The following is a 22,482-nucleotide window of genomic DNA, read 5'->3' as shown; positions in this document are numbered from 1 at the left end:
CTGGGACGTCTGATCATCATCATCATCATCATCATCATCATGCACACTGAGTTTAATAAGGTCCTACTCGTGTCATTGTAATGAGTTATGAACATCATGTGGGGATATTAGGAGCACAAATGATACAATCACTGCTTACTGCACCATGTTCACTCTTTTATGCTGAGTGATGATGCTTAGTTGCTGCACCACTGCTTTCTCCCCACAAAGTTTCAATGATATTTGTTGTTTAAATCCCTCCTGTATATGCATATGGGCTTTACATATGCAATATATACACCTCTGTTCCTATTCGACAGCAGCAGCAGTAGTTCTGCTTGATTATATGTCCAGTTTTGCCGAAAATAAATCAATAGGGGTTTCATTCTCTCCCTCATTCTTTCTCTCTCTCTCTCCCTCGTCTCTGCATGTGGAGTATAAATGATGGCCACACTCTCTCACACGTGTGCGCAGAGAGAATCCGCGCTCCCCTCTGCCTCCCTCCTCCCCACCGAGCTTTCTCCTCTCCAGGTTGTAGGTGTGAAGCTCTCAGCAGCAGCAGTGTAGCTTTTGCTCAGGGGCTCCGTGGGGAGGAAAAAAGAAGCTGCTGCGTCCAGAATGAGGCGCCTTCAAATAGAGAGATAAGCAAAAGAGCGTCTCCGTGGTGATCTGCGCTCTTACAGACGCTCTTCTCCCTCTGCCTCCTCCAAAGCGCCATGTAGGCTTCAGCAGAGAGGAAGGAAAGTCACAGGTGTTTTCCGTCCGCTGGCGGTGCGTTCAGGTTCATATCGCGTCTGCCTCGCCATGTGCGCGGCCGTGTAAGTGCGGCGGAGGAACGCGGCGGTGTGTGTTTGTTGCGGTGTGGCGGAGGGAATGACACGGTTGGAGGAACATGGAGGAAGGTGCTTTTTTTTTTTTTAATCGCCTTTTCTTTCCCTCTCTCGGACATTCTGCGCACAATTTCCAAATAACGCGCAAAGTCATGCAATAACGCTTCGTTTCAGCGTCATCTAACTGCTTCTACAGCACCAAGGGACTTTTTTTTAATAGTGTCTGCAGTAGCTTGTTTTTCAAAAAACGACTTTGTTGTTGGTGCTGTTGCCTCCGGCTGCTCCCTCGGCTCCCCTCAGCATCCAGGCTTCTGTTCCCGCGCTTCTCTGGAAGTTTTTCCCAGAGCGTCGCCAAACTGGCCATGGCCGCGGCGATCGCCAGCTCCCTCATCCGCCAAAAGAGGCAGGCGAGGGAGCGGGAGAAGACCAATGCCTGCCGCTGCGTCAGTAGCCCCAGCAAAGCCAAGGGAGGCTGTGAGAAACCTGGCCGGCTGAACGTGTTCTCCCGGGTCAAACTCTTCGGCTCCAAGAAGAGGCGAAGGAGGCGACCAGGTCTGTGCTGCGGTTTAATCAAGACTTTGAATCTTTTGGCAACAGTGTTGTGCTCTCGTGTTTCATAAGAAATAAGGACAGAAGACGAGGGCTGTGCTGCATTTCTCCTGTTTCTTTGAAAAGATTAATGATTTTGTAAAAGTTGGTGGCAGCAGAAGGGGGGGGGGGGGGTAACCTATGACACCGCAAACCCGGCTGAGGGATCTATTATACCGCTGCTTCATCCTTCACAGTCCGCTTATTTAATCCAGGCTGGAGCAGATGCACCAAAGTACCCCGATAAGTGTGTTTTCAAAATCACTTTCAGTTTAAGTCGCTGTTCAAATCAAAATGGACAATCAGTGTTTGTCATGCAATTCTCTCAGCGGATTATTGGCTATAAATAGAGGGTAGAAGTGTTTGTTACTGTGGATGTGCTCAGAGATGAATCCCTCTAAAGCCGTGTAGATCACTGAGGTAATGATGCTGTGTGAATGTGAAAGGATAGAGAGTTAAGTTACCTGGTTTTTATAATAGGAATCATTTCCAAAGTCATTTCTTCAATTTGCACCACTGATTGCTGCAAAACACACCCAGAGTGGCCACAGCTCTTATTCCCTCAGTGCACCGACAGGACAGTGTTACACTCTTTGTAGCCATTCCTACAAATCGAGTGCAGGGAGTGATCTGCGTATTGCTCATATCTTACTCAGAACCAAAGTCCAGCTGGTGTTGATTGTGTCACTTGCGTACAGATCGGTCTTGTACACCCCCTGTGTCTTGTCCTTTTCATTCATGCAGTCACATCCATTAATGTCCGAGTTTCTGTGTTCCTCTGGACCAGCAGCAGTGTGTTTAGTCTGGAGTAGTGTCAGGTATACATGGAGTGAAAAGCAAACAGGAATTGCGCATAATACTTCCTTTGTCTGAATGAGGAAAAAGTAAGTAAGAGATCAGAATATAAATGTATAGACTGATGAGACACGTGCAGTAAAAGTAACCTTGGCGTTGGCAGCGGTGAGGGATGAAAGGGAAGATGAAAGGTGTGGTAAACCACGGTAAAGGACACTCCACTGGGGACAGGGACTGGGGGAATGCAGAGCACTTAGCTCTTAGTGGACATATAAAGCTGATGTAACACAGTCTGGGCTTATATTCATTCTGAAGACATACAGTTCACTTTAAAGTTTCCAAGGTCTTTTTCTGTTCCTTCCCCTTTTAGTGCATATGGTCGATCCGATCCAGTAAACACTTCACAGCCGCTCTATGCAAAACCTCATTTGCATTACGTAAATAGATACAGTTTCTTGTTCTTTCTCGCGCTACATCACTCAGATCTAAGTTAAAAGCCCAAATATGATCACAGACATAAAGTTGTTTTTTTTTATAATCCGATGCGATTTGCTGGAGTATGTGTGCTCTCACTTTACTGTCGCCGAGCCAAAGTGTTGCTAAAGTGCTCACAGCGACCTCGATTAGGCTGTAGTATAATTTTCCCATTTGAATACTGTTAACCTCAATTCGTGCATGCTTGATCCTACACTTCCATTAACGATAGATGGGTATACGTGGACGTCATTACACTCCATTTGTATACCGCCGGACAGTTTAGTTGAGTCCAAACATGTGTCACAGCTACCAAGCACTACATCAGAATGAACGTGCTCATCAGCCCACGAGACGAGGGCCTAATCAGTGAGTTCACCTGGTGTAGTGTTTCATTTGACTAACACGTGCTCACACTCCCTCCCTGCTACGCTGATTGAGGCTCCTGAGTGGCTGCAGTGATATCAAACAAAAACTCAATGTGTTTTCTACACAGTAAGTTAAAATCACAGAAGTCACTTCTCCTCATTTATATATGTGTGTTGCTTGTTGTTTTGTTAAGGCAGATGTGTTCAGCACAGCAACAACAGGTTTAGGTGCCAGGCCAAGCAAGTGGCTTTAGCAGGGAGGACTGGAATGTATGAAACATTGTGGGATTGACGGATTGAGGAACCACTGAATCCAGGACATAGAGCAATAAGTTTCCCACCTCATTTCCGCTAAGTCCGCTTTGTCATAAACCCAAATCCAGGCTTCAGAATGCCTCCTCATAGGCCGCTGTTTCATCCCTCTGCTTCCCTCTCCGTTTCCTCTCTGCGCCCACAGAGCCCCAGCTGAAGGGGATCGTGACGAAGCTCTACAGTCGACAAGGTTTCCACCTGCAGCTGCAGGCGGACGGAACCATCGATGGAACGAAGGAGGAGGACAATGGCTACAGTAAGTTTGACTCCCAACACTCCACTCCTCATCTTCATCACACAGCCGTTGCCATGCACATGTAGTCCAAGGGGAGACATTTGACTTTTCCTCCCGGTCTTGTCCTTTGGTTTGCTGAGGAGCAGTTTGATTTCATTCAATCAAAGAAGCTTGATAAGTGTTTTTTTGACATCCTCCTCCCTTCCTCTTTAACATCTCTGTGTTGTAATGCGTCCTTATCTTTGCTATCACAACCACCAGCTCTTTGTTTTCCAACACACAGATTACTGAGGAGATCAATGCCTCAACAACATCACAGTCGCTCATCTCTGATAACGATGCAGCAGAAACGGACCAACTTGTAATTAGACGGCGTGGTGATTAGAGCAGGACGGTGCCGCAGTTAGTGACCTATGGTGTGTTCACTGCGCCTCATATCAACACAGCTGAGAAACTGATTTACTGCATAATCCAGGCGCTAAATGGATTTATTGATCCAGGAGCCTTTGAATTAGGACCTATTCAATTAGTCTCTTTGTGGAGATGACGCACCATATGTTTCGCACACATAATTGAAAAGAGAAAAATAAATTATGTCTTTGCTAGAACGATGTTGTCAGAGCAATTTGAGACCTTGTAATTGAAGCTCACACACACACACACGCACACAGACACACGCACACATGCTCACACTGCATTACAGAACACTTCCCACATCAATTCCCCGCAATCACGTCTGTTGTCTTGCAGCCCGGAACGACAAAACAACTGGCTCACATTCTCACCAAAACAGCTTTTTGAAGAGTAAATTAAAGAGAGTGGCTGAGTCGGAAAAAAAAGAGAGAGAGAGAGAGAGAGGAGAGAGAGTGTGGAGCTCTTTGCTCTGCTCCAAAAATAGCGTTGTTAGGCGCTGGGTGCGCTTGTCTCCATGGTGACGGAGAGTACAGTCCTCTCGGAACCACTGGTGTCTTGTGATGGTAGGAGAGGACCTACTCCAATGCATGCTCCCTCTCACACACACACACACACACACGTACACTGACGAGCGCGCACACACACACAGAAACAAAACAAGAATTTGAACTTTGCTATTCTGTGTTTTATTGCAGCATTTACTTTTTATTAAATACATTATATGCAACTGTCCGTAGTAAACAAGTTTGGTATTTCAGTGACATTTTCATTAAGGAAGATTGATTGAAATTACTCAAGTTTTGAAACATCCCAATGGTTTTTATTTTGTTTTCTATTGATTATTTCCTTGTATACTGAAAATTGTGATTTCAATACTTGTCGGCAATATTTATAAACTGCTTTAAAGATTACAGATCTTACAATTCAATGATCTGTCAAATTTTTTTTAAACTCGTCACTTTAATATGTTTCTCAATCTTTTCTTGGAGAGACATGTTTAACCTGCTTATCTGTACTTTCAGTATTCATGATTCAACTCCAATTTGAAGCTAAAATAAATTTCCCCTGAGTTTTACACTCCACCTCCCTCTTATTTTCAGTGTTATGATTATAATATGTTCCCTATGCTCTGGGTACAGATATGAATAGCGCACGGGATTACTGAGAACCGTCATCATGACATTTAATCGGTGGTGACTCGCGCTTTCTACTAAATTAAACTGAGACACGGAGACGGCCTGCGAGCAATTGTGACAACTGTCCCTCAGGCCTTCTCTTCCGTCTTCTTTTTCGTCGCGTTCCGGGGAAACGTCCGTGAGTGGGCAGCGGCCCTGTCGCCCTCTTTAGTGTGCTTAGGTGTCTCTAGGAGTCAGGTAGTAATTGAGATTCCTCTCTTGAAAGTGCACCGGCTGGTAATCCATCTGAAATGAAGTGGACTGCAGATGTGCACGGATGGACGCATAGCAGTGAGAGTGTGAACACGCAGGGACAAAACTGAGAGAGTGAGAAGAGGACAAGAAATGGCTCACATAGGAGGAGGATTAGAGATCCTTCAAATGTTTAAAAAAAGATATCAACATGCAGAATTTCTATTTGAATTCCTATATTGTCCCTGTTTGTGTAAAGGCGATGATGCAGGGACTTTATTGTTTGTCTCAGCAGCTGTGGAGACATCATACAATGCTGCCAGGATGAGTTAATATGAATGATGATTTGTGGAGAAGGTTTGCTGGTGGTGTCGTCTCAATGACGTGTGACAATAAGTTTCTGGCAGAAAATATCTGGCGAAATATGACCAACCAAGCTAAAGATCACGTTTGTTAGAATAAAAACAATCAAATATAATCAAGTTGTTTCTAACAGTAAATCTTTCAGCTTCTCACTCATCAGCAAAGTAGTAGGGTTCCTCAAATTCCTTTGTTGTTGTTGAAATGAAATAAAATACCTTTCGTGAAGCATTTGAAGGGATGAAAGACAGAAGGATGTAATGGGTGAGAGACAAACATCCACAAAGAGGCGACGGTGATGAGAGACAGAGTCACAGAGCGAGGAGGTGTTTTTGGCTGTTGTTCTGAAACTTGACTCACCTGAAACGCCTCCCCGTCCCATCAAACTGTGAATTTGTGTAATAAGTGTTTGCAGAGTAAATAAAAGATGCTCCGTTCTGCCAGTTGTTTACAGTGAATGACTAAGGAGAGGGAGGTCTGCATTGAAAGAGAGAGAGCGAGAGAGGGAGGGAGGGGAACAAAGGCCATCGGAGAGCCTCTGTAGAGCACTTTGCTGAAAGGAGCCTGCAGATAGGATCTGCTAAGTGGTTGACAAGAGGACCTATAGTCAGAGCAAACTGTGACTCACAGCTCGGCTCATGTGAGAATGGAAGTTTAGTTTCCTCTCTCACTTATCACCATGGCAGTCCAGGTGCAATCCAGTCCGTACGGGTTAGAGGAACGACACGCAGAGTGAGTCACTAGTGTGCGATTCACCCGAGACAGTCGTATAAAAAGAGTTAAATAAAGAAGCATAGATAACCGCAAATAATGAGGTTAATCAGGTGTGTGTATAACACTTTCAGGCTCTCAGGTGCCTTGTTAGGAACATGATTCAGCCCTCGGGTCCTGTGCTAGAAGCTTCTGCAAAAACACAGTCAGAAGTGTAATTAGGCAGAGGAGTATCTCATGTGAGGAGATATCCCATACAATACACATTCAATATTCCGTTCCACTTGTGTCATTTATGTTTTTAGATTAATTAAGTGTGCACTCTTTTGTACTGCAACCATGAATAAAGGATGTGAACGTACTCATGCATGTGATCCTATGTGTTGAGTGTAATTCTTTGTTAAGCTGGAATGTGTGGCTTGGTGTTATTTATATCCATTTGATGGCTGTTGTCAGACACAGTTACACATATTGTGTGTGGGCTGAAGATGGTTTCCATACCAGATGCTGTACAGAATAGTTGATCAGGTAGTTTTAAACATTGAGTCTATTTATCATCAAAGAGGAAGCAAACCAATGGCTTGCTGGCTGTGTGTGCCCCTCTCTCTCTCTCTCTCTCTGTTTGCCTGAGCCCCTCATGTGTCACTGGGCTCCACATGCTTTAACCTGTCCCAAGCCAATTACCTTAGAGTCGGGTGCAGGTGTGACAGCTGGCACAGGAGGAGGAAACCAAGTCCCTCACCCAAACTCCATCTGGTGCCCAAAGCTCGCCCACCCGTGCACAGTGACAGCGAGCGGGCATGTCGCTGCCCCTGTCCCGAGCTAATCCACCTGCCTGACAACAGCTGGAGCCGGCGTGGCAGGAGAGGAAACGCATCCCCCCTCTCTGCCTCCAGCTGATCTGTCTGACATTTTCACTGTGTAATAGCAGCAATCAACTCGTCATCTATCCGTGTAAACATCACTTAAGTGTCATCTGGCATTGAAACATGAGAAATTAACTGAAATTGTTTTTAAATTTCTCTCTTTGTTGTTGATTCTCTCTCCTCAGCCATGTTCAACCTCATTCCCGTGGGGCTGCGAGTGGTGGCCATCCAGGGGGTGCAGACCAAACTCTACCTGGCCATGAACAGCGAGGGGTTCCTGTACACGTCGGTGAGTGTCTGAGTGTGTGTGTGTGCACGTTGTGAGTCCGGGCTTCGTTTCCAGTGGCAGCTGTCTGCAGACTACATGTGTGCCGGTTGTTGTGGTGACATGAGCAATGGGAATATGAGCGAAACAAATCCATTACCAGAGGAAGCAGAGATAGATATAACAAAAGTTGTTATATCTCTTTGTTTTTCTTTGTTTTTCGTTGCATGTAATTATCCAACATGTGGAAACTTGGTCTCTGACTGTGCCTGCTCAGACATACCTCTTCCTCACCCCGACCAGATCAACAGCGGTGTTTTCTGATGTAGTTCAGACACAAGAAAAATGGTGGAAAGCACAAAAAACAGGGACATATCTGGTGGCTCTGCGTGTTTTGATCAAACGTGTTAAAAAAAGCGATGAATTATTCAGTTGCAGGCTGAGCAATGTGCCTGTTAGTCTTCCTCCCAAATGCCACAATGGCTCCGTGTGGCAGGCATCACTAAGACAACTGACAGGCTGTGTGGATGTGCACCCAGAGGGCTTGTAGACACAATCACACAGACACACAAACAGACAGACAACCCTGATGACAGACACCCCTCATAGTCAAATTAGTAAAGATTGTTTTGTACTGAAAAGGTCTCGGTGGACGGGGACAATCCTGATTGATGGAAACAAGCTCAGAAAGGCGACGGATGTGACCTACTCCAGGCTCTCTTAGCTCTTTACTCTGCTGCTGACAAATTATCTCTTACTGGGGCAGAAATGTGATTATGGAAGAAGGAAACTTAAAAGCGCTGCTTTCAGAAAACATCTGTCCTGCTGAAGTGCCTTTGAGCGAGGCATGCAAATGTTCATGCAGACTTGCCTATGGAAGAAAGACAGCAAAATATGCTTATTAAGTCAATTATGTACTGTAACTGTTATTCATTTAATTGAATATATACTATGATGTCTTTTTATATTAGTAGGCTTATTAAACATGCTCTGCTACACTAAAGCTGATATTCGTTATGTTGCTCCATATATAGATGAATGCCAGAGTTTCATTTAAGTAATACATTTCAAGTAATAAAAGTGTTTTAATTGAAACTTTATATTAGTGTATTTTGTTTTGATTTAATAAAGAATGAAAATGGATGAAGAATAAATATTAGAGCACCATATATACAGTATATGCCACTACTACTCTACCGGCTTGACAGGCTGGAATAGTGTGGCAAGTGTGTTGTAACCTGAGGTAGAGCAGGTAGTAGTACTCTGTATTTTAATAATTTAATCAAGTGTAAATCAAATTGTTTGACAAGAAGAAAACGTGTTCAGTTGTGGAAAGACCAATTGAATGACAGCGTAATAGCTGTAGCCTGTCGAGAACGTTGTACGGTCGGACTATAATTACATTTTAATGAGAGCTAGCAACGGTTTGGAAACAGAACCATGGGGGTTGACCCAGCTAAACATCCCTGAGGGGAATATACAAAATAATTGAAAAAAAACATACTCCTTTAACCTCTGAGCACACACACACACACACACACACACAAACACACACCACATACTCTCTGTGTTTAACAGGGCTCCCCAGCAATCCACGGCTCCCAGCGAGTGATTTTAATGATATGAGTTTTAGCTGTCAGTAATTAAGCATATGCAGCAAGATGCAAGTTTAATTTAATGAAGATGGATCCTGCTGGCAAAGGCTCTACAAGCAGTAGAAGCTATATTGTTTATCAGCGACACGCGAGCAATCTGCTGAATCCCAGTTGGATTGAATCTGGAACAATTGCATGTATTTGTCATATGAATGCTGTAAACATGTATCTTGTGATTTGTAATGTTTGTTTTACCCATGGATTACATAATGTAGATTATTTTGGTTTTGTAGTTAAGTTTGTTAGTTTATAGTTAAGTGCCAAAATAATGTGAACTTAGTGCTAACAGTATTTGTTATATCCTCCCACCCCAAACAATGTTTTCTTTTAGATGCAAGATTCTGATGTGAATCCACACCAACATCCTAAAAATGCTGTTTTACAACTGATATGGTGGTATTCGGTGTGTGATTCTGTCAATAATAACCTTTCCTGTTGGACCTGCACACGGAAAAGTAAATGTGTAGTGTGAATTGCAGGCAAAAAGCAGAAAAAAAAGCTGTCGTGTGTTGAGTAAAGATTGAAGGTAATGAGTTGAAACCCCTAATGGCAAACTGTCATGCATTGATTTAGCCTTTTATTCTCTCTTATGAGTTTTTTGGAATGTAAATGATATTTCTGGATATTGTCTATGGATCATTTACCCGCTCTGTGGTGAGATGCACTGCATGATGGAGCTGTGTGAAAGGGGAATGCAGTTGGGGGAGGGGTTTTAACGCTTTCTGTTTTAGCGGAATTAGAGATGGAATTGGATGTGTAGCCATCTGCCTACTGGTGCTGTGACACAAGGCTGCCTTAAAGTCACTCATTTTTTAACCATCCAATGGCAGGCCAGCATGTCAGGGAGATCCCCAATCACTAATGATGCGACAACAGATGACGCTCACTGGGTTGACATATCTGTGTGCGTGTGTGTGTGTGTGTGTGTGTATGCATGCATGCATGAATGCATATACAGAGTGAAAGCAGATTCATGACATACACAGTATACTTAATTTATAATTTACATGCAAATGCTAATGTATATATAGTAAATTATACATCTAAGTTCTAGTTCTAGGTCCATTCTGACATGATGGTTCCAGCTCATAATGTCACTTGCTGTCAGAGAATTGGACCGCCTCACGTGTATGTGCAGCTGTTTGTACATGAATGTGTATTCTGTACATACAAGAGGAAAAAAAAGAGAGAGAGAGAGAGAGAGTGAGAGCAACTGGACAAAGAGTGCATATGTGTGGGTGAGGTGGAATGCACCAGTGAAAATGTATTCATCCATCAGTGTAAGCGTGTGGGAGAAGAGGAATCAATTAAGTTTGTTTGTTTTTTACTTTATCCTCTCTGCAAAAGTAGAGGCACATCTTGCCCATGGTGTCTTCTGTTATATCCCGAAAAACCACAAGAAAACGTCATCTTAAAGAATCTGCAAAGGGGCAGAGATACTGTGTTAGTATCCTTAACATGTGAATAGTTCTAATGAATCAGAAGTTTTTTTATGTGGTGGTGTATTTTTAGCTCATGAGCTAAGCACTGTCCTCATTGCTCACAGGTACCTTTAAAGTGGTGTCATCAATTTCCTGTTTGGCTTGAATTAATGTGAGTCACTGTGGCTCCAGTTGAATTACGTCTAGCCTGGTGTGTGTGTGTATGTGTGTGTGTGTGAATGGGTGTAAAATGGAAGGTTTAGGGGACTTGGGGAGCAGATAATTAATCAGCAAGGCCTCGATTATACACCATGGGGGGTAATTCATTAATATCACGCTATTGCCCACACCACAAGTGAAACCAGTATTAATGAGCTGCTGCACATGTAAGACGACATGCTTAACACTGCTTACTAAAAAGCAACATGGACAATGTTAAATCAGCAACGAGACAGGGGGGTCTGTGTCGCTGTCTGTGTACACGTTCCCTGTGGGGTGGAGTGTGTGTCAGAAAGGCAGAGCACCAAGGCTATTGTTTGAGGAAGAGGCACAGTGCTACCGGATTGTGTGCAGGATCAGATTGAGACATATCAATGTGGTCGGGGTGGCATTGTGATCAGATCTCAATGCGATCCAAACAACTGCAGCACTGAGAAGAAGTTGACTGTAGGTAGTTGAAAATGTCATCCACTTGCTATCGCTAATAAAGGGCATTGCTGCTCGATGTTGTGCCTGTCGACAGCTCACACAAAAATAGTTACAAGCTCATCCATGAGGCAAGTCAGAACCCCAGGCTTATATAACCAACAACCCGTCTACTGAGATGTGATCACAATGCAGGCGGAATCCAGGTTAAGGGGAGCATTTTTTAATGTTAGGGTGTAAATGCAAGTCCCCTGTGAAACGTCGTTCTCCTTATATGGTATCCAGATAGACATAGAAGAGGGCAAACTTTCTGAGGCATGTTTGATGTGGTTTTTAGTTCTCTCCTGTTACGTACTGTATGTGGTTAGCTCACACCCCATCACAACCATTTAATAAGCGCTGTGCCTTTGGTAAATAACCACTGTTGTATAGTCTCACTCCAGTGAGCTGTGTCATTAACTACCTTGTGTAGGGCGCACACGTGTAGTGTGCACAAGTGTGTGTCTGTGTGTGCGCTGCTGGTCTGAAAGTGGGTGTGTTTGTTTGTGTTTGGGTCTATTTTCCAACAGCTTTAAGCTACCCAATTTATTCACAAACAAAAGCAAAACAAAAGGCTACGTTTCAGTCCACTTCCACTCTATTGAAACGGGCCGGGACATTGAAAAGCAGCATTTAGAGAGATTTGTCTTCACTGCCCAGCCGTAGCATTAGGCTTTTGTGAGTCTCGCAAGCATTAATGTGACTGCACAGAAGCTGGAGCAGCACTCAGCCCTGATGCTATTGGCATAATGGGTGTCATTTTAGTTTTGATGGGACAGCTGAATACACAGGGGGCAGTGTGAAGCATTGATTTGGCGCATCTTGTCTAGAATCTCGCCAATATCTTTACAGAGGAGATCTCATCCATTATGTTAGCATTTCTCCTCTTACTGATTGGATCAGGAAAACATTATTGGGTAATTACTCCCCTGAAGCCAACAGAATGTTGTTTGAGAGTGCATCATAATTGATAGTGTTTTCTTGACATGGCTGGGTTGCTAATGGAAGATTCATTTTCCAGTTATCCTAACCACCATTTGATTGTGTAATTGTGTATAAGAGGATTCTCAAAGGGACGGTGTGTTTGTGTGTGTGTGTGTGTGTGTGTGCGTGCGTGCATGTGCGTGCTACATTCATTGATATTACTGCTGTGTATAGAAGCCTCCGTCAGTATGTTATACACTCAACACTTGCATCAGCTAATCACCATCTCCCCCTATAGGCAGAGAGCTTAGGCAGTATAGCGAGAACATAAGCCGGGATTTCCTCTATTGCATTAAATCGAAACATAATCTTCTCATGACAGAAGATGTGCTTTTTAAGAAGTATGAGTGAATTTGTGTATTTGCAGGAAACACAGAGGTAAGGTAGATGTCGGCTTTGATTAAAACTGTAAGGGAACATTTAAACAGCTAAGATGTTAATGCTTATTTAAAAGAACGGGATAAAACCTGAAGTCCAAACCAGACTTTAACCATTTTCCCCTTCACTGATATCTTAAAACAACATGTGATGCTTCCATTTCAAGTCAATATCTATCTTGTTCAGCAGTGTGGATATTAAGTAAGCTATTTTTAATTAAAACTATAGTTAAAAAACTTCCACGCTCTGAAAAGGGCGAGCAAAAACGTTTGGCATATAAAAACTGTTTTCAAATGATTCTGCTGAAGTGAGAACCTAACCCTTATTGGCAAGCTGATAATATTATCACACAGTATTGGCTCATTTATTCGTATTGAGTAAAATTTGGCAGATATGCACTAAAGTAAAGCAGTACAAGTGTTTTATAATCTCTATTTTTTTGTACATTTGGCCCTTTCTTTATATATCTTCCAGCAATGTTTTAAAACTTAAAAAATTTAGTTTTATTGTGCCAAATATCCTGCCTCGTCCCACATCCCAACTTTTTAACAGTGATATCAGAGAAAAATGCATTAAACATGTCCCTGTGTGTTACATTTTTATGTAAAAGAGGAATATTGGTCGTATTCTGATGGCTACTGAAGAGGAGAGAGGGCATGGAACATCTAAAAAAGTTCATGACTACTCAGCATGTACATCCAAATTGGATGTGTACGTGATACCATGCAGTCTCATTCTCCTTCAGCCTAATTAGCCCATTTTAAAAGAGATCAGCCAATCAATAAAAATCTAATTAAGCACTTTTCCTATATGAATGCATCTGCGAAACTCCGGAAACATCAGGATCAGTCAGCAATACGACTATGGAGGCCACTAAGCACAGATAGAAGTTGGGGAAAATTCAACTTAAATAAAGTGCATCTGCTAACAACATGTGTAGGATATGTAGCGCGGTGCTGTGACAGTGTCAGCTTTTACAGAGGAGCTTGCACTTGCACTTGTGTGTGTATGGGTGTGTTGTCTGAGTTGCATATTTCAAGGAAAAGCCATCGTAGTGTAATGGGATCATTAAAAGTCCATTTAGCCAAACCCACGACACAGATGTGGGGGTAGCGAGATGACAGGAACGATATTATTCCTATGCAGATGGTGTCTTCTTTTTTATTTCTAAAGTGATTTTCCTTCGCTCCACCTGGCACTGGAGTGGTGATTAAAGTGATGTGAGCTTTTTTTCACCGCGAGTGGTTCCAGTGCACAATAGGTATGTTATTGACTGCTGGAGGCTTTTCAAAATCATATCAATGGTTCTTTCGATCACATTAATGCTACAGTAGAAAGGGAGATTGCTGCTATTTCAGCCCGGCGGGTCCGTTGTGGACCTGCTCCAGTGCACAAGCGCCGGCCAACAGCCTCGCCTCCATCTTGGCTCCAAAGTGTGCCTGCATTTGTCTCTATGTGTCTGTTTATCAATAGACTTGTATTCTTCTCCAGGGCGACTGTAGCCGGCCAAATCCACATAAGCTCATTATTAGAGGTAGAACAGAAAGGCTGGCTCAAGAGCCCAGCTTCCCCCCCACCCCCTTAGCCAGGAATCGCTGCTTGGGTATAAGTGAAGCGGATGCAACACAGCCTTTTCCTAAGACGGCTGCTGCTAATCAGGCTGACCAGAGGGAGATGAGAAGAAAAGGAGGAAGAGAAGGGTTGAAAAAAATGATGGATGAGAAACAGAGAAAGAGTTGTATGTGATTAAATAAGCAGGGAGAGAATATAACAGAGCTGTCTCCTCCGGTCTAGACAAGAGCTCTAACCCGACACGTGAGTTTACTGTAATGTGTGGATGGAGAGCAGAAGGAAGGAAAGCACAGCATTAGAAACATGAAACTAATTTGTACTACTTCTTCTCCTGCTGTGGTGCTTCCTGTATTCACATTTTTCCTGTTTGCATTAGTATGCTTATGGATACATATAGAGACCAGACTATTTGACTGTATAGCACATTACTGGGGATGTCTGTGTAGTCGCATGAATTTCTTTCCTTGGTATCATTGTCAGAATTATAGTTAATCGTCATGTCAGATAGAAATTATATGTTGAATTCACTCCTTCATTAGATTTATACAGCCGTTCAATTGGTTCTTAATGACCTTATCGCCCCTGAATCCATCAGTAAGAGCAGACCAGTGCCAGCAGCATGGTTATGTATGTCGCTATGACTCCCCTGGGCATCTTTTTAAAGTGTGAAAAGACTCAAGGTAAGAGTGTTCACAGGAATGAGATGGCCACTCAGTCTACTGTAGCAGCCTATTCATCCCAGAGTTACTTATTTTCAAGAGGCAAGAGTTTATATTCAAATATAAACTTAAAAACGAAAAGGGCAAAGAATGTGCAAGGTGGCAAGTGAGTCTAAATGTGGACGTGAGTATAACGGAAAGTCTCACTGTCGGGCACAGAGACAAAGTCACACTACCGGTAATGGAGTCCTAAAGAGATACCCACAGCCACAGCAGATAAAGAAGTTGATGCACAGAGCAGACAAATGAAAGCCTCTGGTCACTACACACAGGCAGTACACTGTAGATATCCCTCACTTGTCTAGGCTGAGGCTGAGATCCAAGGCAGGACTAAGTGCAGACAGCAGCCTCTAATAGATATCGATTTCTGTGGCGTCAGCTCAAAGCTTGCACTATTGAAAACCAAGTAACTGGTTAGACACTACAGATACAGTTTGTGCTTTAACGCGATTGAATCAAACTGGAGCCTCTGCGGCCACCTCACATCATGAGTTTAGCAAACAATGACCACGTTATAACTAATAACACTAAAAAAGCGCGTTTGCTTTGTACACCCGTAAATAAGAAGCAGCCAAGAACATTGTCGCATTAGATGCGAGAGAACATTTCAAAACAATCTGTGCAGCTTTTTTGGTGTGCTATATATAGCCTCTCCATTTCTCCCCTTCTAACAGTTCTGCAGACTTTGAGCACAGCAACTAATATGACTTCCTGATAAAGCGGGTGGGTGTTTATGGTAAGTGTTGACAATGTCGTGACAGGAATCGCTTCAGTCACGCAGACCCCCATTATAAATCTCACATCGGCTCACTTAACTTGACGCCACATGCATGATTTTCGAAAGAACCTGGCTGGCGCAGGGTTGTTACAACTTCAATTTCGACACACAGATTTAGTATATAACATTTCCACGATTGGAAGAACTGCCAAGCATAAGTCAAAATGCTGCTAAATTAATTAAAACATGTGAGCACATCATCCATGACCCTTGACCTTAACTTGGCTGCAGTGGAGCCTACATCTTGTCAAACCTTCAATTATTTTGTTGTGGTTGTGCTCGCTGTCCAACATAAGAATCATATGGGAAGCCCTCAATATCCGCTGAGTGGTAAGACCGTCTGCTCCCAGCTGGTTCTCCAGGCCCTCCCGGTGTGCTTGAGCATCCATTCAAATAGAGTGTTTGGTACCACTGTGAGGCTGCAACTTGGCTGAGAACCATCGCTGAGCTAACAGGATGCATCCCCATTAAGGTGATGTGACAAACACTGATTCCTGTCTGGTATGGACGTTGAAGGCATAAGTGACAGAGGGGGATGATCTTTTGACACAACTTCGTTTTAATTGTATGGCGAACTCAGAACAGAATGGCAGACGCAAGCCTCGCTCTGTCCTGTGAAGTCATGTTAATGTGGCATGTAAGCAACGTCGCTGGGGAAGAGGTAAAAAAGCAGAGAGGCTGTTATTGATGACTGCCTGTCTGATGGTGACATATTGATTGTCATGATCTGGCAGCGGGTGTTTTGCCCCCGGGAGACGCGTCATCCCTCTTGCCACTCACAGGCGCCCAGGTGATGTTGTTTTAATGGAGAGCTGCTCTGTGGGTGGAGCTGCCTCAGATCTGAAAGAGGCATCAATCCTTCTCCTTCCATCTCTTTGTGTTGCCCATTCGGTGCGTAACCTGTTGGCCTTTCCAAATGTGTGTGACTTGTGAGTTTTAGATCCCATAGCTGTGACGGAGTGTGTTTTCATTTTCAGATAAAGTGCCCATTCTGTCAAAAGAAAGAATACAGCAGAAGCAACACTCTGTTGATTCAGTTGTCATCTGCTGCCTTTCCCTCACACAAACTGTCCCTCTATCTCTCTCTTGGGGGGATTATGTCTTCTTCTAAATGATTAGATTCTGTTTCGTAGACACATCGCCCAAAGAGCTTTACAAATTGGATGCACACGCACACACACACGCGTGCACACACACACACACACACACACACACACACACACACACACACACACACACACACACACACACACACACACTGTACGTCCATGCAGTCAAACACAAACGCACACTTGCACACAATCTTACCCCCGGGGGGAATAAACATCAGCCACACTGGTGCAGAGTTAATGGCCAAATCCTACACAGGCACTGGAGTCTAAACCAAACGGTGAGGGAAAGTGAAGCACACGTCTCTAAAGGATCCCTCGGAGCTATGCTTCATGAAACAGCCAGTTCATTAGTAAAAGAGATATAGGGAGCATCAGGATGTCATTGAAAACATGGATGGAGATCAAACACACACACAAACACACACACACACACGCACACACACAGACATCATCCATGCAGAACACAGCAAAACCTGCAAGTGAACACTGCTTAATCATTTCCTGTCTGTAGTACCGGATGATGGTAATGACTTTGGATGTTTGACAACATCTTAAATTCAGGGCACAATTGTCTGGAAGAATGAACCGCCCATATATAATTAACAGCTAGGAGCAAAATGAGAATACACTCTTATCTCGGCTGTATGTTTTATTAATGCTGCTCTGTATCTGTCAAATCACAGCTATCTATGTCATGCAGTGCTACATTATTTACCACTGTAAATGGAATTAATGGAATTTGAGCACTCGCAAGAGACAGAATCTTTCATGTAGGGGCTTAAGGTTTTTGCTGGTACCTTCACTCTTTTTTGTGTCCCAGTGTGTTGGACTGTTGGACATACAATTATTAAGTTGTATTTAATGACATCACAAACAACTGGCAGTAATACTTAACTGCTAGACATCCGATGGCCTGGATGGCTGAGAAACGTTTCTCTCACTAAATCTGCTCCTCCTTCCCTTTTTCCTCCAGGAACACTTCACACCGGAGTGCAAATTCAAGGAGTCGGTGTTCGAGAACTATTATGTAACGTACTCCTCCATGATCTACCGGCAGCAGCAGTCGGGCAGGGGCTGGTACCTCGGTCTGAACAAAGAAGGAGAAATCATGAAGGGGAACCACGTCAAGAAGAACAAGCCAGCAGCCCACTTCCTTCCCAAACCGATGAAAGGTGAGCCGGCAATAACAAAATAAGAGCTTGTATGTGCACCAAGGATCTGATTATTCGGCACTGTCACTTTTCAAGTGACGGCAGAGGGACAGTGGCACGGAGCGTTTCAGCCCCCCTCACCCACCCCTTCCAGCTAGTCACACTCCACTAACGGTACAGTGCAGAATGAGGCCAAGCCATTGTCTGCGGGGTGAATATTTCTATAAACTTGACTATATGTGTTTTTTTGCAGTCAAGTCGCAGAGAGCCGCACCCATCCTGGCTATGGGGGGTTGTGTGTGTGTGTGGGGGGGGGGGGTGGGGGGAGGGGGCTGCGTGTGGACAACAGAGGGAAAGAGGGAGGAGAGAGGGAGGAATGGTTCTGTTCTCGCTGCTTAAAAGGGAACGGTCCTTTCATCTCCAACAAGACACAGATTTACCTGTCAACAGAGAGGAAGAGAGAGAGAGTCTGCTTTGGCCTCAGTGGGATCAAAGCAGTCAGGTGAATATTTTCGTGGGTGTAACAACGGAGGCTTCAAGCACCAAACTACTCAACCAGTGAGAAAAGAAAAACTTATTATGCATTTAAGGTTGCATTCCTTTATTTTGAGTGTACAGGCGTCACCCTACTGCCTCCTAACAGTAACACTAAGCATCACATGCCCATCACTAAGTAGGCGATATGATGGGGCCCCAGTACAAAGAAAGAAAAAGAAAAGAAAGAATAAGAAAAAAATTGTTAGAAACATTGAGGTGAGCTAGTTTATTTGTTTGTTTATTCATTATTAGCCAGGTTTTGCAGAGGTGGATATCGGAGATTGTGATCAAATTCCTAATTTCTTCTGTTCCCTTAAAGTGAGGGCACCTTTTCTTTTGATGGGTAGTGTAGCTCCAGCCAATATCTCATTAATAAGAATCTGTGTGATCCTTTTCACTTCCATTTGCCGCAACATCCAGGGGGTCTCAAACACACTCAGAGCAACACAGCAGAGAATGATAGCCTCACTTCATAATGAGAGAGAAATACAGAGAAGGAGAAAATGAGGATTTAAGTATTAATTCCTCAAGGGTGATATTGGTTTTAGTTCAAAACTGAGAAAAAATACATTTGGTTAGGAGGGAAGGGAGGTATACATAAACGAAGCTTTGTAAGGGAAACATCTCACAAACACCCAGAGGCAGAGGCGCCGTTACAGGACACCAATTAATAAACAGTCTGTGTACTGGCGACGGCAACAACCATTACTCACTGCCCTCCAGCTTCCAGCCTCGGTTTCACTTATTCTGTCTTCCTCCGGCGTGTGCGAGATCAGCGTGTGTCCTTCAAACTGAAAACAGGAACACCCGTTTAGAACTCTTCCTCGATGCAATACCACAAAGAGCTGCCTCAAACGCTAGAGTGTGTAGTCCATCAAGTGGTGTGAGTCTGTCGATGAAAGTGCCGGGAAGATTGTGGAGGGATGAATTAATGACAAGATGGATGGTTGTTAGTGGGAATAGCCATGAAAAGATGAAGTGCAGGAGTATTGTTGAGGAAATGTCATACCCCTGAGGTCAGTGACCCACCATTCTAATCATACCATATGATAACCTCACTAACAAGGCTGATACCAATCATCAGCAGGTCCCCTCTGAAGCCCCCTACCGCCCTGCCTTTGATTGATGTGTGTACACAGGGAGGATCACTGGATTGCTGCTGGAACAAAAATGCTGGACTAAGGAGAAGTGTGTGAAGGGCTGGGTTTGCACTTTCAGCCACAGACTCCCAAAGGAACGAAACATCAAATAGCATTCTGGGCAGAAGGACGTTAATGACATCCTGAAACCAAAGACTGTGAACCTCGAATTACTGATGTTTCTTTTGAGAAGTGGCTGCCGAGGTGCAGCTCGAGCCGCTGCTGCAAACACAGCAAAGCTAAAGCACTATCAGCTTCTGAATTTATAATGCGGACATGGAAATCGCCTTTCCTCAAATCTAACCTGGTTTGCTCTGCTCCACTTTTCCAGAGAACTAGTTTTTTGTCTTGTTATGCCATCTGTGATCAACACATTCACATATCTAATCCACTCGTTCTTCGTGTTTCCACAGTGGCCATGTACAGAGAGCCTTCCCTCCACGACTTGACAGAGTTTTCCCGCTCCGGCAGCGGCACGCCCACCAAGAGTCGGAGTGCCTCCGCCATGCTCAACGGAGGCAAAGCCGTTAGCCAGAATGAGTCAACGTAGCCCAGCAGCCCGATTCCCCAAAAGCCTGGGACAGAAACCACGAAACCTTACCTCCAGCAGAGTGTCAACCCAAGCAGACTTCTCTCTCCAATCAGCGGTTGAGGACATAGCTACAGCAACAAACCACATGCACTCACGCACACGCCCACCTATTAAACCCAGTTAGGCACCACTTTGGTCAGTCAGTGTGTCCATCTCACCACAGCTGCAGTAGTAAGAAAATTATCGGCACACATTCTGGACTTTAAAAATACAAACTAGTTACATTTCTTTTGGTCTTGAGATTTATGATTGCGAGTTAGCTCATCTTTTAGTTGGTAAATTTTTCCTTATTTTCAATGTACGATTTTCTTAGGTCACATAGATGCCAACCACTCATCCACCTGTCAGGTAAGAACAGGGAGTTAGACACGGAGGTGTTCAGGCAGCCAGTGACAGCGCTGGTCTACCAGGCTGAGGTTGGCGCAGTACAGGCCCTGTTCTTTGCCTCGTCCACGCTTCTGTGAATACAAAGCCTATAACCCTCCTGGCGTGGCACAGCCCGGTGTTGTCGGGGCGACCGCCAGCCAGACGGTAGCTCTCCTGTGTCCTAATGCACACGCTCAGAGACTGAGCTCTCTAGCATGGGAAAATGAAGCCTATGTTCAGCTGACCTGAAACACGAGGGGACAGCGTGGCTCTTTGCAGTTTTTGTTTCCCCCCTGAGATGCCACAGCTGCTGCACCTTGTTTTTTTTTGCTAATTTTCTGAATTAGCTGAGAGCTTTTTATTTGACAACTGGTCTTGGGGGAGGGGTTTTCGTCCCCTCTTGTCCTCTTCCTTCAGTATTAGTGTTTTTGTTGCAGTTTTGTCTTTGGAAAGGGTTCCAGCACACCAAAGACAGAAGTGAAAGAGCGTCCCTTTAAGCTGTTGAAAACCAAGCCAGTATAAAGGCATAGTTGGAACTTGTTTTGTTTTTTTTGTCATCATACGTTTTCGGTGAGAGAGTGAGGGAAAGCTAAGGTCTTTAAGGAAAAGTGAACCGATAGAGAAAAGGGAAGTGATTTTCAAACATTGGATGGTGGCAGCGTGCTCGATGTTCAATGCTCTATGACGGAGGTATGAAAGAACTGTTCAGTGTCCCCTTCCCCTTCCGTTTCCACCGTGTCAAGTGTATCTGTGTTCTCGTCCTTGTGCTCTGTCCCCCCCCTCTCCCACCTTGTGCTTGTGTCATACTTCAACCCAGCCACCCCCCCTCCCGCTTCTCCACCCAGCCATCCTTTTTTGTCGACTTCTATTGACTGATACAGGAATACGGTGAAGCCTGTTCCCAGGATGCTCGTTATGTGTTTGAGTAACTTATTGTGGTGACGATATTTTCTATATTAAAAAAATAAAAAAAAGAATACTGTTGACTTTTAGGTGGCTTAACATTTTATAGGATATGTCATATTTGTAAAAGTGGAAAAAAACAAGAAAAGAATATTCCCTTTCTTGCACAGGGCATGTACAAACACGATTATGTACAAAAAGGACCCTTTTTTGGGCTATGTACTCTTCCCCTTCGGCTGCATAACCTCTTTCTGATACATGCTTCGGGGAGGCTTTCTTTTCCCGGTTTTCCTCCGGAGGTGGTTTGTATAAGTTGAAACTATCTGTTGCATGGGAGAAAGCAGGGAATTCTGGTCTAGAGCTGCATGATGTAGGCTATGTGTATTAACCCACGTTGGATCATGTGTTCCAAACTACCAGGCTAACTGATAAAAAACAACATATACAGGCAAACGTTGTGGTTGCCTGATACCTTCCAGTTGTTTATTATTTGTTGTATACACAAAATGCACTGAATAAAAATGTTTATATTAAGATATACTTTTAAATTGTGTCAGACTTTCTTGTCTGTCTTTCCATGTTTTCCAGTCTACAGCAATAGAAAAACAGAAAAACTTGGGATGTGGGAATTTTGAACGTTTGGAGGCTGATGCTGCATTCTAGCGTAATAGGCCCTTCTCCCTCAAGGAACTACTGGAACTACCACAGACTTGCATGAGAGGCTATGCCTTTAATTGCCCTCAGAGCCAAGGCTTAGGGTCAGGCTTATATGGCGTGTCTTACTCTATCTAATGAATCGATGTTGCTGTTGGATTTGTGAGTGGAGTAGTCAAGTTGGGAAATGGCTCCAGCGCTGTTTTCACATCGAGTGCTGCCTTGACAAAATAAGATAATGTCATTTTTGATATTTCCCTCTCCTCCCAAGGG

At 43.9% G+C, this 22,482-nt stretch overlaps 1 protein-coding gene across 1 annotated transcript; it reads left to right on the top strand.

Annotated features, from left to right (window-relative positions):
- The first annotated feature begins 1,171 nt into the window (after nucleotides 1-1,171).
- On the top strand, nucleotides 1,172-22,061 carry fgf13a (fibroblast growth factor 13a). The gene is made up of 5 exons (XM_076149066.1): nucleotides 1,172-1,361; nucleotides 3,492-3,602; nucleotides 7,485-7,588; nucleotides 17,841-18,039; nucleotides 20,108-22,061. The coding sequence occupies exons 1-5, from the start codon at nucleotides 1,172-1,174 to the stop codon at nucleotides 20,242-20,244; spliced, it is 741 nt and encodes a 246-aa protein (XP_076005181.1). The 3' UTR covers nucleotides 20,245-22,061.
- The last annotated feature ends 421 nt before the right edge of the window (nucleotides 22,062-22,482 follow it).

The sequence above is a fragment of the Genypterus blacodes genome, unplaced genomic scaffold (genome assembly GCF_046128005.1).
Source record: "Genypterus blacodes isolate CSIRO-AG114 ecotype Tasmania unplaced genomic scaffold, CSIRO-AGI_Gbla_v1 ptg000044l_1, whole genome shotgun sequence".
In the NCBI taxonomy this organism is placed as follows: domain Eukaryota; kingdom Metazoa; phylum Chordata; class Actinopteri; order Ophidiiformes; family Ophidiidae; genus Genypterus; species Genypterus blacodes.
Note: the sequence above shows the minus strand (reverse complement) of the source record. Positions and strands in the feature narration are given on the sequence as shown.

Bases quoted from the DNA above. Each gene is read 5' to 3' on its own strand.
- fgf13a (XM_076149066.1), top strand. From the start codon at position 1,172: ATGGCCGCGGCGATCGCCAGCTCCCTCATCCGCCAAAAGAGGCAGGCG. The intron at 1,362-3,491 runs GTCTGTGCTGCG...CTGCGCCCACAG, and splicing joins GAGGCGAAGGAGGCGACCAG to AGCCCCAGCTGAAGGGGATC. The intron at 18,040-20,107 runs GTGAGCCGGCAA...GTGTTTCCACAG, and splicing joins CCTTCCCAAACCGATGAAAG to TGGCCATGTACAGAGAGCCT.